The 18,057-nt window shown below is 46.0% G+C and overlaps 2 protein-coding genes across 2 annotated transcripts; one reads left to right on the top strand and one right to left on the bottom strand.

Moving 5' to 3' along the window:
* Positions 1–10,003: 10,003 nt before the first annotated feature.
* On the top strand, positions 10,004–12,173 carry LOC100274460 (uncharacterized). Its single transcript, NM_001148819.1, has one exon. The coding sequence runs from the start codon at positions 10,542–10,544 to the stop codon at positions 11,799–11,801; it is 1,260 nt and encodes a 419-aa protein (NP_001142291.1). The 5' UTR covers positions 10,004–10,541; the 3' UTR covers positions 11,802–12,173.
* Positions 12,174–16,560: 4,387 nt separating this feature from the next.
* LOC100501780 (uncharacterized) lies at positions 16,561–17,490 on the bottom strand. Its single transcript, NM_001353615.1, has 2 exons — positions 17,092–17,490; positions 16,561–16,960 (listed from the first exon to the last, which is right to left on the bottom strand). Exons 1-2 carry the CDS (start codon positions 17,304–17,306, stop codon positions 16,660–16,662), a joined length of 516 nt encoding a protein of 171 aa, NP_001340544.1. The 5' UTR covers positions 17,307–17,490; the 3' UTR covers positions 16,561–16,659.
* Between the last annotated feature and the right edge of the window lie 567 nt (positions 17,491–18,057).

Here is an 18,057-nt window from a genome sequence, read left to right as displayed (position 1 = left end):
AATGAGGCATCATCTAACCTCACTCCACACTAGCATTTGGGATGTTGTTGATATTGGAGTACATGTACCATCACCAGGGGATGAAGACTATGATTCAGACGAGGTCGCCAAAATCCGACACTTCAACTCCCAAGCCACCACTATACTCCTTGCCTCTTTAAGTCGAGAGGAGTATAACAAGGTGCAAGGGTTAAAAAGCGCCAAGGAGATTTGGGACGTGCTCAAGACCGCGTATGAAGGAGACGAGGTGACCAAGATCACCAAGCGGGAGACGATCGAGGGGGAGCTTGGTCGCTTCCGGCTTCGCCAAGGGGAGGAGCCACAAGAAATGTACAACCGGCTCAAGACCTTGGTGAACCAAGTGCGCAACCTCGGGAGCAAAAAATGGGATGACCATGAAATGGTTAAGGTTATTCTAAGATCCCTCGTTTTTCTTAACCCTACGCAAGTTCAATTAATTCGTGGTAATCCTAGATACACACTAATGTCTCCCGAAGAAGTGATAGGAAATTTTGTGAGCTTTGAGTTGGTGATCAAAGGCTCAAAGAAAATCATCGAGCTAGATGGCCCCTCCACGCCCGAAGAACAACCGGTCGCATTCAAGGCAACGGAGGAGAAGAAGGAGGAGTCTACATCAAGTAGACAACCCATCGACGCCTCTAAGCTCGACAATGAGGAGATGGCGCTCATCATTGATAGTCGCCTAGAGGGGGGTGAATAGGGCGAAACTGAAATTTACAAATATAAACACAACTACGAGCCGGGTTAACGTTAGAAATTGAAAACGAGTCCGCGAGAGAGGGTGCAAAACAAATCGCAAACAAATGAAGAGTGAGACACACAGATTTGTTTTACCGAGGTTCGGTTCTCGCAAACCTACTCCCCGTTGAGGAGGCCACAAAGGCCGGGTCTCTTTCAACCCTTCCCTCTCTCAAACGGTCCCTTGGACCGAGTGAGCTTCTCTTCTCAAATCAAAGCCGGGAACAAAACTTCCCCGCAAGGGCCACCACACAATTGGTGCCTCTTGCCTTGATTACAATGGAGTTTTGATCACAAGAACAAGTGAGAAAGAAAAGAAGCAATCCAAGCGCAAGAGCTCAAAAGAACACGACAAATCTCTCTCGCTAATCACTAAAGCCTTGTGTGGAATTGGAGAGGATTTTATCTCTTTGGTGTGTCTAGAATTGAATGCCTAGCTCTTGTAAGTGGTTGAGAAGTGGAAAACTTGGTTGCAATGAATGGTGGGGTGGTTGGGGTATTTATAGCCCCAACCACCAAACTTGACCGTTGGTGGAGGCTGTCTGTTCGATGGCGCACCGGACATGTCCGGTGCACACCGGACATGTCCGGTGCCCCAGCCACGTCACCAGTGTCGTTGGAATCTGACCGTTGGAGTTCTGACTTCTGGGCCCGCCTCGATGTCCGGTGGCGCACCGGACATGAACTGTTCACTGTCCGGTGCGCCAGCACAGGCGTGCCTGACGCCTGCGCGCTCTGGCGCGCATTTATTGCTGTTGCAGGCGACCGTTGGCGCGAAGTAGCCGTTACTCCGAGGATGCACCGGACAGTCCGGTGCACACCGGACATGTCCGGTGAATTATAGCGGAGCAGCCTTCGTGAAATCCCGAGGCTGGCGAGTTCCAGAGGCCGCTCTTCCTTGGAGCACCGGACACTGTTCGGTGTACACCGGACAGTCCGATGAATTATAGCGCGAGTGCCCCTGTAAATTCCCGAAGGTGGCGAGTTCGAGTTGGAGTCCTCTGGTGCACCGGACACTGTCCGGTGGTGCACCAGACAGTCCGGTGCGCCAAACCAGAGGAGCCTTCGGTTGCTCCTTTGCTCTTTTGTTGAACTCAATACTTGGTCTTTTTATTGGCTAAGTGTGAACCTTTTGCACCTGTACAACTTATACACTAGAATAAACTAGTTAGTCCAAAGATTTGTGTTGGGCAATTCAACCACCAAAATTATATAGGAACTAGGTGTAAGCCTAATTCCCTTTCAATCATCAAGAGCTTCCGCCAAATCCTCAAACAAAGGAGGGGGAAAGATTACAAGCACCGCTCCAAGAAAGTTTGCTACAAGTGTGGTAAGCCCGGTCATTTTATTGCAAAATGTCCACTATCTAGTGACACGGGCGACGACAAGAAGGGCAAGAGGAGAGAAAAGAAGAGATACCACAAGAAGAGGGGCGGCGATGCCCATGTGTGCCGCGAGTGGGACTCCGACGAGAGCTCCACCGACTCCTCCTCCGACGAGGACGCCGCCAACATCGCCGTCACCAAGGGCCTCCTCTTCCCCAATGTCGGCCACAAGTGCCTCATGGCAAAGGACGGCAAAAGGAAGAAGGTAAAATTAAGATCCTCCACTAAATATGCTTCCTCTAGCGATGAAGATAATTCTAGTGAAAATGAGGAGGATAACTTACACACCCTTTTTGCCAACCTAAACATGCAACAAAAAGAAAAATTAAATGAATTAATTAGTGCTATTCATGAGAAGGATGAACTCTTGGACTCCCAAGAGGACTTCCTAATTAAGGAAAATAAGAAGCATGTTAAGGTTAAAAATGCTTACGCTCTAGAAGTAGAAAAATGTGAAAAACTATCTAGTGAGCTAAGCACTTGCCATGATACTATTGCCAACCTTAGAAATAAAAATGCTAAACTAATTGTTAAGGTTGATTCTAATATTTGTGATGTTTCAATTCCCAATCTTAGAGATGATAATGTTAACTTACTTGCTAAGATTGAAGAATTGAATGTCTCTCTTGCTAGCCTTAAGATTGAAAATGAAAAATTAATTGCTAAGGCTAAAGAATTAGAAGTTTGCAATGCTTCCATTTCCGATCTTAGAGATAACAATGATATTTCACGTGCTAAGATTGTTGAACTCAATTCTTGAAAACCCTCTACATCTACCATTGAGCATGTCACTATTTGCACTAGATGTAGAGATGTTAACATTGATGCTATTCATGATCACATAGCTTTAATTAAACAACAAAATGATCATATAGCAAAATTAGATGCTAAAATTGCCGAGCATGACTTAGAAAATGAAAAAATTAAATTTGCTAGAAGCATGCTCTATAGTGGGAGACGCCCTGGCATCAAGGATGGCATTGGCTTCCAAAAGGGAGGCAATGTCAAACTTAATGCCCCTCCTAAAAGATTGTCTAATTTTGTTAAGGGCAAGGCTCCCATGCCTCAGGATAACGAGGGTTATATTTTGTACCCTGCCGGTTATCCCGAGAGCAAAATTAGGAGAATTCATTCTAGGAAGTCTCACTCTGGCCCTAATCATGCTTTTATGTATAAGGGTGAGACATCTAGTTCTAGGCAATCAACCCGTGCAAAATTGCCTAAGAAGAAAACTCATGCTGCATCAAATGATCATAACATTGCATTTAAAACTTTTGATGCATCTTATGTGCTAACCAACAAATCAGGCAAGGTAGTTGCCAAGTATGTTGGGGGCAAACACAAGGGCTCAAAGACTTGTGTTTGGGTACCCAAAGTTCTTGTATCTAATGTCAAAGGACTCAAAACCGTTTGGGTACCTAAAATCAAGAACTAAATTTGTTTTGTAGGTTTATGCATCCGGGGGCTCAAGTTGGATCATCGATAGCGGGTACACAAACCATATGACAGGGGAGAAGAAAATGTTCTCCTCCTATGAGAAAAACCAAGATCCCCAAAGAGCTATCACATTCAGGGATGGAAATTAAGGTTTGGTAAAAGGATTGGGTAAAACTGCCATATCACCTGACCATTCCATTTCAAATGTTTTTCTTGTAGATTCTTTAGATTATAACTTGCTTTCGGTTTCGCAATTATGTAAGATGGGTTACAACTGTCTTTTTATGGATATAGGTGTTACTGTCTTTAGAAGAAGTGATGATTCAATAGCATTTAAGGGAGTGTTAGAGGGTCAGCTATACTTAGTAGATTTTGATAGAGCTGAACTCGACACTTGCTTAATTGCTAAGACTAACATGGGCTGGCTCTGGCATCGCCGACTAGCACATGTTGGAATGAAGAATCTTCACAAGCTTCTAAAGGGAGAACACATTTTGGGACTAACAAATGTTCATTTTGAGAAAGACAGAGTTTGTAGCGCATGTCAGGCAAGGAAGCAAGTTGGTGTTCATCATCCACACAAGAACATTATGACGACTGACAGGCCACTCGAGCTCCTACATATGGACCTATTCGGCCCGATTGCTTACATAAGCATCGGCGGGAGTAAGTACTGTCTAGTTATTGTGGATGATTATTCTCGCTTCGCTTGGGTATTCTTTTTGCAGGAAAAATCTCATACCCAAGAGAACTTAAAGGGATTCTTGAGACGGGCTCAAAAGGAGTTCGGCTTAAGGATCAAGAAAATTAGAAGCGACAACGGAACGGAGTTCAAGAACTCCCAAATTGAAGGCTTCCTTGAGGAGGAGGGAATCAAGCATGAGTTCTTTTCTCCCTACACGCCACAACAAAATGGTGTAGTGGAGAGGAAGAATCGAACTCTATTGGACATGGCAAGAACCATGCTTGATGAGTACAAGACTTCGAGTCGGTTTTGGCCGAGGCGGTCAACACCGCTTGCTACGCCATCAACTGGTTGTATCTACACCGAATCCTCAAGAAGACATCATATGAACTCCTGACCGATAAAAAGCCAAATGTTTCATATTTTAGAGTCTTTTGTAGCAAATGCTTTATTCTTGTTAAAAGAGGTAGAAAATATAAATTTGCTCCTAAGGCTGTAGAAGGCTTTTTACTAGGATATGATTCAAACACAAGGGCATATAGAGTCTTTAACAAGTCCTCTGGACTAGTTGAAGTTTCTTGTGACATTGTGTTTGATGAGACTAATGGCTCTCAAGTAGAGCAAGTTGATCTTGATGAGATAGGTGATGAAGAGGCTCCGTGCGTCGCGCTAAGGAACATGTCCATTAGGGATGTGTGTCCTAAGGAATCCAAAGAGCCACCACAAGCACAAGATCAACCATCTTCCTCCACACAAGCATCTCCACCAACTCAAGATGAAGGTCAGGCTCAAAATGATGAAGGAGAAGATCAAGAAGTTGAGCTACCTCAAGAGGAGAGCAATAATCAAGGGGGAGATGCCCATGATCAAGATGAGGAAGATGAACAAGCTACAAGGCCGCCACAACCAAGAGTCCACCAAGCAATCCAACGAGATCACCCCGTGAACACCATCCTCGGCGATATTCAAAAGGGGGTAACTACTCGATCTCGTGTTGCTCATTTTTGTGAACACTACTCTTTTGTTTCCTCTATTGAGCCACACAGGGTAGAGGAAGCACTTCAAGATTCGGATTGGGTGGTGGCGATGCAAGAGGAGCTCAACAACTTCACTAGGAACGAGGTATGACATTTAGTTCCACGTCCTAACCAAAATGTTGTAGGAACCAAGTGGGTCTTCCGCAATAAACAAGATGATCATGGTGTGGTGACAAGGAACAAAGCCCGACTTGTGGCCAAGGGATATTCACAAGTCGAAGGTTTGGATTTTGGTGAAACCTATGCACCCGTAGCTAGGCTAGAATCAATTCACATTTTACTTGCCTATGCTACCTACCATGGCTTTAAGCTTTACCAAATGGACGTGAAAAGTGCCTTCCTCAATGGACCTATCAAGGAAGAGGTCTATGTTGAGCAACCTCCCGGCTTTGAAGATAGTGAGTACCCTAATCACGTATATAAACTCTCTAAGGCGCTTTATGGGCTCAAGCAAGCCCCAAGAGCATGGTATGAATGCCTAAGAGATTTTCTTATCACTAATGGCTTCAAAGTCGGAAAGGCCGATCCTACTTTATTTACTAAAACTCTTGACAATGATTTGTTTGTATGCTAAATTTATGTTGATGATATTATATTTGGGTCTACTAACGAATCTACATGTGAGGAATTTAGTAGGATCATGACACAGAAATTCGAGATGTCGATGATGGGGGAGTTGAAGTACTTCTTGTGATTTCAAGTGAAGCAACTCCAAGAGGGCACCTTCATTAGCCAAACGAAGTATATTCAAGACATTCTAAACAAGTTTGGGATGAAGGATGCCAAACCCATCAAGACACCCATGGGAACCAATGGGCATCTGGACCTCGACACGGGAGGTAAATCCGTAGATCAAAAGGTATACCGGTCGATGATAGGTTCTTTACTCTATTTATGTGCTTCACGACCGGACATTATGCTTTCCATATGCATGTGTGCAAGATTCCAAGCCGACCCTAAGGAAGCTCACCTTACGGCCGTAAAACGAATCTTGAGATATTTAGTTCATACTCCTAAGTTTGGGCTTTGGTACCCTCGAGGATCCACATTTGATTTAATTGGTTATTCGGATGCCGATTGGGCAGGGTGTAAAATTAATAGAAAGAGCACATCAGGGGCATGCCAGTTCTTGGGAAGGTCTCTGGTGTCTTGGGCTTCAAAGAAGCAAAATTCCGTAGCTCTTTCTACCGCCGAAGCCGAGTATATTGCCGCAGGCCATTGTTGCGCGCAATTGCTTTGGATGAGGCAAAACCTTAGGGACTATGGTTACAAATTAACCAAAGTTCCTCTTCTATGTGATAATGAGAGTGCAATCCGCATAGCGGATAATCCCGTTGAGCATAGCCGCACTAAACACATAGCCATTCGGTATCATTTTCTAAGGGATCACCAACAAAAGGGGATATCGAGATTGCATATATTAACACCAAAGAACAATTAGCCGATATCTTTACCAAGCCACTAGATGAACAAACTTTCAACAAACTTAGGCATTAGCTAAATATTCTTGATTCTCGGAATTTCTTTTGATGTCTTGCACACATAGCTCATTAATATACCTTTGATCATGTCTCTTTTATATGCTATGACTAATGTGTTTTTCAAGTATATTTCAAACCAAGTCATAGATTGAAAGGGAATTGGAGTCTTCTGCGAAGACAAAGGCTTCCACTCCACTCCATCAAATTACTCATCCTTCGCCGTCGCTCCGAGCAGCTCTCCGTCTTTGGTATAATCTTCACTCATATTTTGTTCACCAAAGAGGGAGAAAGTAGTAACAAAGGGCCTATATTTCACTCACAGTATCCGTTTTTGGCGATTCATGCCAAAGGGGGAGAAAGTATTAGCCCAAAGCAAAAGGACCGCACCACCACCAATTTTCAAAATTTGAGTTAAGAAAAGGTTTTGAAATGATGAATTTTTCAATTGATATCCTATTTTTGATATAATTTCAAATTGGAACACCCTCTTCAAAATCTAATATCTAAAACCCTCTTGAACACTAAGAGGAGGATTTTATTAAGGGGGAGTTTTGTTTAGTCAAAGAAAAAGCATTTGAAACAGGGGGAGAAAATTTCAAATCTTGAAAATACTTCTCAAAATCTTATTCATTTACCTTTTGACTATTTGCAAAAAGATTTTGAAAATAATTTACAAAAGAATTTGCAAAAACAAAACATGTGGTGCAAGCGTGGTCCAAAATGTTAAAAATATAAAGAAACAACCCATGCATATCTTATGAGAATTTATATTGGTTTCATTTCAAGCAACCTTTGCACTTACAATTATACAAACTAGGTCAATTATGCACTTCTATATTTGCTTTGGTTTGCGTTAGCATCAATCACCAAAAAGGGGGAGATTGAAAGGGAAATAGGCTTACACCTTTTCCTAAATTGATTTTGGTGGTTGAATTGCCCAACACAAATAATTGGACTAACTAGTTTGCTCTAGTCTATAAGTTTTACAGGTGCCAAAGGTTCACAACAAGCCAATAAAAAGACCAAAGAAGGGTTCAAATAAAGAGAGCTAAAGACATCCCAAAGGCACCCTGGTCTGGCGCACCGGACTGTCCGATGTGCCACCGGACAGTGTCCGGTGCACCAGGGAACTCAACGCTGAACTCCTCACCATCGGGAAAATGGGAGGCCGCTCCGCTATAATTCACCGGACTGTCCGGAGAAGCACCGGACAGTGTCCGGTGTGCCAGCGGAGCAACGATTACTTCGCGCCAACGGTCGACTGCAAACACATTCAATGCGCTACAGTGCGCGCCAGAGTCAGAGCAGCAACAGACGGCGCACCGGACAGTATACAGGACCTGTCCGGTGCACCACCGGACAGCCCAGAGGCCCCAACAGTCAGAGCTCCAACGGTCAAAACCCAACGGCCGGCTGACGTGGCTGGCGCACCGGACAGTGTTCTGTGCGCCATGCGACAGCAGTCTTGCAACGACCACTTTTGGTGGTTGGGGCTATAAATACCCCAACCACCCCACATTCAGTTGCATCCAAGTTTTCCACCTTCAACACATTACAAGAGCTATAACATTCAATTCTAGACACAACCAAAGAGATCAAATCCTCTCCCAAGTCCGGAATCACTCCAAATTAAATAGTGACTAGAGAGAGCGACATTTGTGTTCATTTGAGCTCTTGCGCTTGGATTGCTTCTTTTCTTTCTCATTCTTTCTTGTGATCAAAACTCAATTGTAACCAAGGCAAGAGACACCAATTGTGTGGTGGTCCTTGCGGGAACTCTGTGTTCTGTTTGATTGAGAAGAGAAGCTCACTCGGTCTAAGTGACCATTTGAGAGAGAGAAAGGGTTGAAAGAGACCCGGTCTTTGTGACCACCTCAACGGGGAGTAGGTTTGCAAGAACCGAACCTCGGTAAAACAAATCATCGTGTCTCACTCTTTATTTGCTCACGATTTGTTTTTCACCCTCTCTCTCGGACTCGTTCATATTTCTAACGCTAACCCGGCTTATAGTTGTGCTTAAGTTTATAAATTTCAGATTCGCCCTATTCACCCCCTCTAGGCGACTTTCACGATGCAGGGAAAACTTATCATTACCTTTCTTCTTATTAGATTGAATTAGACTATGTGAGTGAGTACATAACTCAGTTTGTCCTTCTTCAAGCTTTTCACTCAAGCTTGTCAAAGTTGAGTTATATACTAGGAGCTCATTTTATAGATCAAAGACTGGTTTACTTACTCATGAATAGGTTATATACTACCACTAGTAACAAACAAGCATAGAAATAATAGTGGTATGATATAAACTTCAAATTCATTTGGTCTACGATCAATCTTATCTTGGTTGGTCAAAGGAGAGTCGTGTTATTCAGTTGATATTCTTTTTTTCTTAAAGATCTCTAATAAAGTGTTGGTAGATATTAATATGTTTTTTCTTGACTGTTAGACCGGGTTGGTGGCTATTTTAATGACGATCTCATTATCACGTAGCAATGACATTTATGCGAACTTGATCTTATACCTAGCAATGTTGCTCTTGTCCATAGAAATTGAGCATAACAACTCCATACCAAAATATACTCTACTTTGCCTATTGTTAGTGCAGCCAAATTTTGCTTCATTAGATATTATATAGCTGAATTCCGTCTGCTTAAGATATTACGTATCCACATTTCATTGGTTGGTAGGTAGCCACAACATTACCGGGCCTACTGACCTATGGCTCTCAGAAGAAGTTGGTTTTCCTCAAAAGAAAATAAATGTAGCAGCCAGCACCACGGACCACATACCAGGGAGGATAGCTTGGTACGAAGACAAAGCTGTTGGTTGCTTTCTACCAGGGAGTAATGTCTTTCAGTCTAATTTTGCATCCTAACGGTTTAGATCTTTTCCTCCTGCTTCGTGCTGTGTGGCGTGAAAAGTTTGTTTACTGGTGGCTGTCATTCATGCTGCGCGCTACGTGGACCAAACGAACGTCTTTCGAATCTAAAAATGAGGCAGGCGATTTTTCACCGCATTTCGCCCAAAAAAATTGCTCCTTCCGCTTGAACACACACACGTGGCCACACTCTGCCCATGCATAACAGAAGTTTCGAACCATGGGATGTAGAGTGGAATCTCTTCCCTCGCAGGATAAGGTGCCTCGGCCGTAAACAGAGTGGTTGTTCCGCTTCGTCCCAGCCTCTAGTTCTTCCTTTCCTCCAGAGTGATGGCCAAATGCTACTCAGATTGGCCCCCGATTCCGCCTTTCCATCCATCGCGAAGAACGCCGCCGCAATCCCACGCCTCCCCGATCACGATCAGGCGGCAGCTCGCGTCCTTCGTGCTCCACTGCTCCAGATCCTGCGCTCCCCTCCTCGAGCCCAAGAACCTGCCCGATGAGTTCGAGGCCGTACCGGCGACGCCGCCGCCGCCGCTGCCGGACGCCGCCCCGAAGCTGGGGATTTCTAACAAGTTCATCCGAGGCCTCTGCGGTGACCCGCAGACCGAGCAGCTGGCCTTCGAGGGCTACAGGAGGGCGCTGCTGCAGCCCGAGTTCCGGCTGGAGAAGAAGACGGCCAACGCGCTGACCCTGCAGCTGATCAGGGAGAAGCAGTGGGGCTCCCTGGAGCTGCTGGTCGAGGACTTCAGGGCCCACGGCGTGCTCCCGGAGAAGCGGACGTGCGCGCGGCTCGTCGCCTGCTGCATCAGGGCGGGGAGGTTCGGCCTCGCCGACGCGGTGCTCGGGGTCGTCGAGGCGAAGAAGGGAGCCCCCGCTGCCATGGCCTTCAGCGCGGCCATGCAGGCGTACAACAGGCTGCACATGTACCGGAGAACGGTGCTTCTGTACGGGCAGGCGAGGGTGGCCCGCCTGCCGCTGAACGCCGACGCCTACCGTGCCGCGATGGCGGCGTGCGGCGCGCTGGGCGAGCCGGACATGGTGGCTTCGCTGTTCAAGCTGTACAGGTCCCACAAGTGGTACCCCTCCGACAGCTGCGTGGAGACGTACGGCGTCGTCTGCGACGCGCTGGGAAAGGCTGGCAGAGCCCTGGACGCTCTGCGGTCCCTGCGCGAGATGGAAGCGGATGGGCTCTCGCCCGACGCCGCCATCTACTCCTCCGTCATCGGCGCTCTGGCAGACGCTCGAGAGAAGGCGGCGGCCGAGGACCTGTACCACGAGGCGTGGGACAGGAAGATGCTTGGAGACCCCGACATGTTCTTGAAGCTGACCATCATGCACGCCGAGGCTGGTCTGGTTGAGTCAACGATAGAGGTTGCCAAGGACATGAGGCAGATCGGCCTGAGGGTCACGGACTGCATCCTCTCTACCATCGTCAACGGCTTCGTGAAGAGAAGAGGCCTGAAACCGGCCATCAGAGCGTATGACAAGCTGGTCCTCATAGGGTGCGAGCCTGGCCAGGTCACCTACGCATCAGTCATCAACGTGTACTGCCGGCTCGGGCGCAGCGACAGAGCAGAGGCCATCTTCTCCGAGATGATCGAGCGAGGCTTCGACAGGTGCGTGGTCGCCTATGGCAACATGATCTCGATGTACGGCAAGATCAGGAGGGCGTCTGAGGCCACGAGGCTGCTGGCCCTGATGAAGCAGAAGGGGTGCGAGCCCAACGTGCTGGTGTACAACTCCCTGCTCGACATGCACGGCAGGCTGGGGAACTCGAAGCAGGCCGAGAAGATCTGGAAGGAGATGGTGCGGCGCAAGGTCCGGCCCGACCGGATCAGCTACACGGCCATCATCCTGGCGAACAACCGGGCGGGGGAGCTGGACCGCTGCATGGAGCTCTACCAGGAGTTCAGGGAGACCGGAAGGAAGGTGGACATGGTCATGGCTGGCCTCATGGTTGGGGTGCTCTCCAAGACCAGCCGCTTCAACGAGCTCATCGAGCTGCTCAAGGAAATGAACGGGACAAAGCTGGACCGGAGGCTGTACATGAGTGTCCTGAGAAGCCTCCGCGATGCCGGGCTGGAGGTTCATGTGAAGTGGCTCCAGAGTAACTTCACCTTCATGGAAGAGAAAACTTGATGCCAGGTGCAGGTACTTGTTCCTGTGCACGCATATTCAGCACCCAAGTATATCGGGCGCCTGAAGAAAACCTTGCTCTGTACATGGAAACCGAAAAAAAAGGTAAATATTTGCTTGCCTCAGTGCTCCATTCCGAAGCTTGTACGCTATTGCTGCACAATTCCGGCATTCATTGGCTCAAGTGAATAGCGATGTAAATGTATTTTAAGGGAAGCCAACTTTGTACCAGTAACGATCTGATTCCGAAATTATCGAACAGATTGCCAAGTTCAGTAACTCTGCATGTAAGATTTGCTGAAACTGTTGTACCATAGCCACTAGGGGCAATTGTAACTTTGTATCTATAATGAAAAAAAATCATATTATTTTGGTACCACTCATATACAACATTCACAGGTTTAACATCATGAATGTCATATTGTTGAATACTTATTTTCAATTGCTACATGGCAATATGACATTAAAAACAAGGGAACACAAGTGAAGTTCAAACCTTCATCCATAAATTATCACTTCTCTGAAAGGGTAATTTAAAGACGAAAGTATGAAGAAGGATGTGAATGAAACAATGTTTAAATGGAAAGATCATAAAATACGACATGAAAGACTCATCTCGAATGCCTCCGTAATTTTATTACATCTTTCTTCGTACTCCCTCCGTTTCTTTTTATTTGTCGCCTAGTAGTTCAAATTTATACTAACGGACGACATATATTAAGGAACGGAGGGAGTACTAAATACATTTACAAATATGCCTTCAATTTCTTAACGCAAGATAGCTCGAAGATGCTTCGAAGGCTAAGCAGAACGAAGCTACGAATCACTTGTCGCACAAGCCTTCGACTCCTTTTCATTCGCCACTTTTCGTCCGAAGTCTTTTTCCATGCCGAAGCTAACGACTTCAGTTTGCGCCTTCGCCACTTGTATGCATGTGAATGAAGCATTACCTTTGTTGCTTTAGTCGAAGGCCGGCTTCACCTGTTCTTCACTCTATGTCCGAAACACATTAGTTTACACTGAAGAAGAGGTGTCTTGAGAATCTTCGGCAAGGTATGTCCTCTCTCTCTTGCTACTTGCCAGCATCTTTCACTACCAAGAACAAGAAGCATCGCTTCATGAACACTCTGATTCTAAAATTATGAAGCAGATTGCCTGGTTCAGTAACTCTACATGTCAGGTTTGCTGAAACAGTTGTATCTTGTACCATAGCCACTTTGTGCAAATGTAACTTTGTATCTATAAAAAAAATCATATTATTTTGGTATTTCCAGTCATTCTTTTTTATTTAACGAGTTTTAGTTTTAAAATAAACTAACAAACCACAAATATTCGAGAACAAAGATAGTACTATATAAATGTGTAAAGTACACTAGCTGTCCACGAACTTGGCACGCTATGTCACATACCCCCAAACTCAAAAATTCGGGCAAACAGGTCCTCGAACTTTGTCAACTCATACAAAATCATCCAAAGCCGGGTTTAAAACTTGATGCCTATGTGGCATGCCACGTCAAAGCCACTTGGGGTCCCCAACTTGGTATGTTGTATCGCTTGGGTCCCCGAACTTGAATGCTATGTCACTTGAGTCCCCGAACTTTTATTGGTTTGGTCTAATATGGTATGACACATCAACATCCAGTTTATATGTTATAAAGGTACATCTTTATCTTCCAACATTCTATGTACATGGCTAGAATTACTCACTCTAGTGTATATATAGACCAAATCCTGTGTATCTCAACATAAAAACATATTAATCAACCTAAGTTATCAACCGTTCACCAAAATAAAGTAATAACCTTTCAGTCTCTCCCTTGGTATTGATGATAATTCTACAAACAAATGAAAACTAAGCATAATCCAAGATAGTACTTCACACTAGTGTAAATTGTTAACTCGGCTTGGATTTTATGTCGTTTATCTAACTTTTAAGCTTTGTCATTATGACATCTATAAGAGCCATAAACCTTTATTTAGTAGTGATAATTTTCCCTACATGTGTGCTTGAATGATTTAGATTCAAGCTTACACACATACATGAGTATAAAATTGTAGAAAGATTGTCAATGATGCTAAGATATACAAGATAAATATGTATATTTATAACATGTATACCACTCATTAAAAACATAATGATGACATGTCTTTCCACATTAGAGCAAACTAATGAAAGTTTGAGGACTCAAGTAGCATAGCATGCAACTTCGGGGACCCAAGTGACACAACATGACAAGTTGAGAACTCCAAGTGGCTTCGACGTGTCGACATCCAGTTTTATAAACTCAACTTTGGATGATTTTGCATGGGCTGACAAAGTTCGAGAAAGTGTTTGCCCAGTTTTCTAACCGGTTTTCTAAACTCGGAGGTAAGTGATACAGTATGCCAAGTTCGTGGATCGCTAGTGTACTTTATTCTATATAAATACTCTAAAGTTCATTCATATGTTTCATACCATGAACGCCATATTTCCTAATCTGCTAGCTCCTCTTCCTGTTGTCACTTGCCGTGGCAACTAGGGCCGGAAACGAGACGAGACGAGTCGAGCTCGGCTCGGCTCGGCTCGGTGCAGCTTGGTGGCTGACCGAGCTCGGCTCGGCCATTTCATGAGCTGAGGAACTAGGCTCGGCTCGGCTCGAAGGCGGCTCGCGAGCCGGCTCGGCTCGACTCGCGAGCCACACCCTGATATTATATAATTGCATTATATAGTGAATTATTAGTATATAAATATGAAATATATAGATATCATTTATTATTATGAGGAATCTAAGGGTGTGTTTGGTTGCGGGACAACCAGGACAGGGACGTCCTCTGTCGTCCTCTCTCATCCCTCCAATTTTGAGGGATAAATGAGGACAATATGGGATAATCATGTCCCAACCCTTGACCCTGAACCAAACAACCTTATTTGAGGGATCGTCCCATCCCGTTTTGTTCTGTCATTGCAACCAAACACACCCTAAATTATTAATTGTCATATATCTATCATGAAACGCTAAGAAACAAACTGGCAATCTATAAAATTAGCCAATATCCATCATTATTCTATATATTAAGTAATTTGACACAGCTCGCGAGCCGGCTCGGCTCGCTACGGGAACGAGCCCAAAAAGTAGGCTCGGCTCGCTCGAGGCGCTCGCGAGCCTCGAGCTTATTTTCCAGCCCTAGTGGCAACAACTTTCACTACCAAGAAAAAGAAACATGTAGCTTCATGAACACTCTATCAGCTCCTCGGCTGTCTCCAGCAACGTTCTCTATATCCATCCTCTATATCCGTCCTTTACAGTCTCCTCTAAAAGATTTCATTCTCTATATCTCCTTACTCTCCAACAACGTCATCTAAATCACATCCTCTATACTCAAATATCTATAGTACAAATATTTTTTATTTTTATTTTTTGTACATACGTATTTGTCATACTCTCAAATGTATTGTACATATTTTAGTTTTGTTAAACCAGTTATTTAAAGTATTCAAATGGATAGAGGAGCGTTTAGAGAAACTCTATATATAGAGAATCCAGCAACGTTCTCTAAATTTAGAGGACCGTTTAGAGGACGCTGCTGGAGAGCGTAGAGGACCATTTGATCCTCTATATGTAGGGTACAGAACCCTTTAGAGCAACTCCAGTAGTTCTCTAAAAGACTTCCTAAATCAACAATTTAAGTAGTTAACACAAAAACTTATCTCCAACAGTTCTCTAAATAAACTTTCTAAATTTAACAACTTCTCATCTAACTTTATTTCCTCTCTACATTTGGCAACCATTTAGCAACTCCCTAAACAAAAATGTTTACTGCATTATGTAGATAATGAAGATAATTGATGACATTTGTGACTTTATTTTTTTATGTGGATAGATACAAAACAAAACTACAACCTATATTTAGAGAACTATTGGAGAACTCATATTTTTTTACTCCCAAACTTATTAAGCAACTTATTAAATCTATGATTTAGAGAGCTAAAATTTACATAACTATTGGAGTTGCTCTTAGAGTCCCTTACTGGAGCTAGCCTTACCGGTAAGTAGCTGCTAGAGTAGTAATCCAAGAGCCGGTGAGGCGGTGACCGGGACTCCGGCAGGCGGCCGCGCTTTTGCCCAATATTAATCTTCGCGTCTCAGTTGCCTTCGCTGAGCAGATTGACGAACAACTCCTAGCGCTTGCCGTCAAAAAACTTAGCCGATTCGTCAGCCTTGACGAATCAAACACGCACGTCGCCGTGCCGAAAGCCAGGCCACCGCTGTCCGGGAGGACAAGATCAGCACATCTTCGCTAACACCGTCGCCTGCCTCCGTCCACCACCCATCAGAGCCCAGCTTGAAGACAGCAAGCTCGCGGCCGCCACCGTGCCACTGGACGAGGCACTGGCCGTCCCCCGTGTGCGCGAGGGCGTGGAGCGCGTCCGGGCGCGTGGGCATCTTGCGCCGCGACGCACCCGTAGTCTAGTCGGTGCACCATCACGACATGACTAAACCACTAAAACTATCAGCAGCACATTGATCACGCATGTTCTGAATGTAACATCTACATGCTGCAACGAAATGCAGAGTGGAGTGGAGACTGGTGAGATGTAGCCAAATACTCCACCTTGTTCTCACCAAACGTTTGCCGGTTTCATCAGAGCAAATAGGAGATCACACGAGCCAAGTTATGGAAAGGACAGACCAATTTGATGCAAATTGGAACAAATTCAGAGAGAGAAACATTTGTAAGTAACATGTTAGCTGGGACTTGCAAAATATTTACACGCGCCTAGTCGCCAAATCTCGTTTGGCCATTTCATTTTCAAGTCTCAGGCAAACTAACAGCCGTATCATGTCACAGCGATTTTCCTGGTAGGCGGCCGCCGGATCCCCTACGCAAATAACAGGGGCTTCCCGGCCGCCGCCGGTCTCGCCAGTACGAGCGGCCGCGCTCGCACCAGCCTTCTCGGCGCCGAGGCGAGCGCCGGCGGCGTCAGCCGAGCCCTGGACGCCTGCTTCCTGCCGGTCGCGGAGGGAGGGCCACGGCGGTGCGCGTCCTCGAGGCCGACGCCGCAGCTCCGCGACGTCTTGAGCCGCTTCGCCGGCGGCTTGGGCAGGTCCTCGAGGCCGCCGACCGCCGCCAGCGACGCGAACGACTGCGACTTGCCGTCGAAGAACTTGGACAGGCCCCTCCTGCACACCCAAATAAAAGCAGCGCGGCGTCAGACCACAGCACACCCGCCAGGATCAGATCTCTGTAATCAGGAAGGAGCGCCGCAGCAATGCCCGCCCCATCGGCGAGTACGTGCGTACGGCGTACGTACTTGATCGGGAGCTGCGTCATGAGGGAGGCCATCTCGAAGTGACAGCTGGACCCGGACGAGCTGGCGTCGTCGGCGAGGTCCACCCCGTCTGACGAGGAGGAGGACGACGACGTTGAACGCGCCGCGGACGACTCGGACGGGCAGCCGATGTCCTCCTCCTGCTCCTCGAACCTGATCACCTCCTTGGCGGGCGCGAACAGGACGTAGGCCTCCATTCCCCAACTCTCAAACAGATCACGCGAACGAGCGGACGGACGGACGGTGGAACGATGAGGTGCGATGCTCTAAGCTAACGACTGTTGCGGGGCTGCAAGACGACGAAGATGAAGGCATGGGTAGAGAATGAAGGAAGGAAGCTAGAGCTATAAAGGTAGCGGACTAGCGGTGTCGGAGGGCGGAGGCAGGAGGATAAGATTGACGAGGAGCGAGGGATGGATGCGCGCGCGAGGGGATAAACGAGCCGTCAGTCAGCTCGCGGGAGAAAAGAAAAGGGGAAAACAAAAGTGTGGTATTATCTACAGTAGTCCGTCTCGTTCTCATCCGATCCGATCTACGGCGAGCGATTCTGTCGTCGTCCTCCCTTTTCTTTGCCTGTCGGAGTTGGACTGTGGGAGTGGGTTAACGGGGTTCCGGGACTGCGTCGTGGGAACTGGGAACCAAGGGGATAAGGCCTCCACCTGTTTCCTTCATCCTTGCACGGTTTCGCGAGGAGATGCGCGGCTGTGCCCGCACGGGTTGGTTTCCTCGGTCACCTGGGCCCTGGCGTGCCGACTAGCCCCTGCCGGTGGCGCATAAGTGGGTCGCCTTCAGACACGTTGCACTTAAATAAATTTCTGCTATAATTATTGTGATTAAGTAAATTTCAACTAAATTAGTTCAATAAAAATTTTAGCGTGTTTGTAAATCATATATACACTTCCTATGATTACTTAATTCTATATTCTTCCTGATAAAACGATAAATAAA

Source organism: Zea mays, chromosome 2 (genome assembly GCF_902167145.1).
Source record: "Zea mays cultivar B73 chromosome 2, Zm-B73-REFERENCE-NAM-5.0, whole genome shotgun sequence".
NCBI lineage: Eukaryota > Viridiplantae > Streptophyta > Magnoliopsida > Poales > Poaceae > Zea > Zea mays.
Note: the sequence above shows the minus strand (reverse complement) of the source record. Positions and strands in the feature narration are given on the sequence as shown.

Coding starts and splice junctions, on each gene's coding strand:
- LOC100274460 (NM_001148819.1), top strand. CDS start 10,542: ATGGCCTTCAGCGCGGCCATGCAGGCGTACAACAGGCTGCACATGTAC.
- LOC100501780 (NM_001353615.1), bottom strand. CDS start 17,306: ATGGAGGCCTACGTCCTGTTCGCGCCCGCCAAGGAGGTGATCAGGTTC. Junction 16,961..17,091: donor ATGACGCAGCTCCCGATCAA/GTACGTACGCCG, acceptor TTGGGTGTGCAG/GAGGGGCCTGTCCAAGTTCT.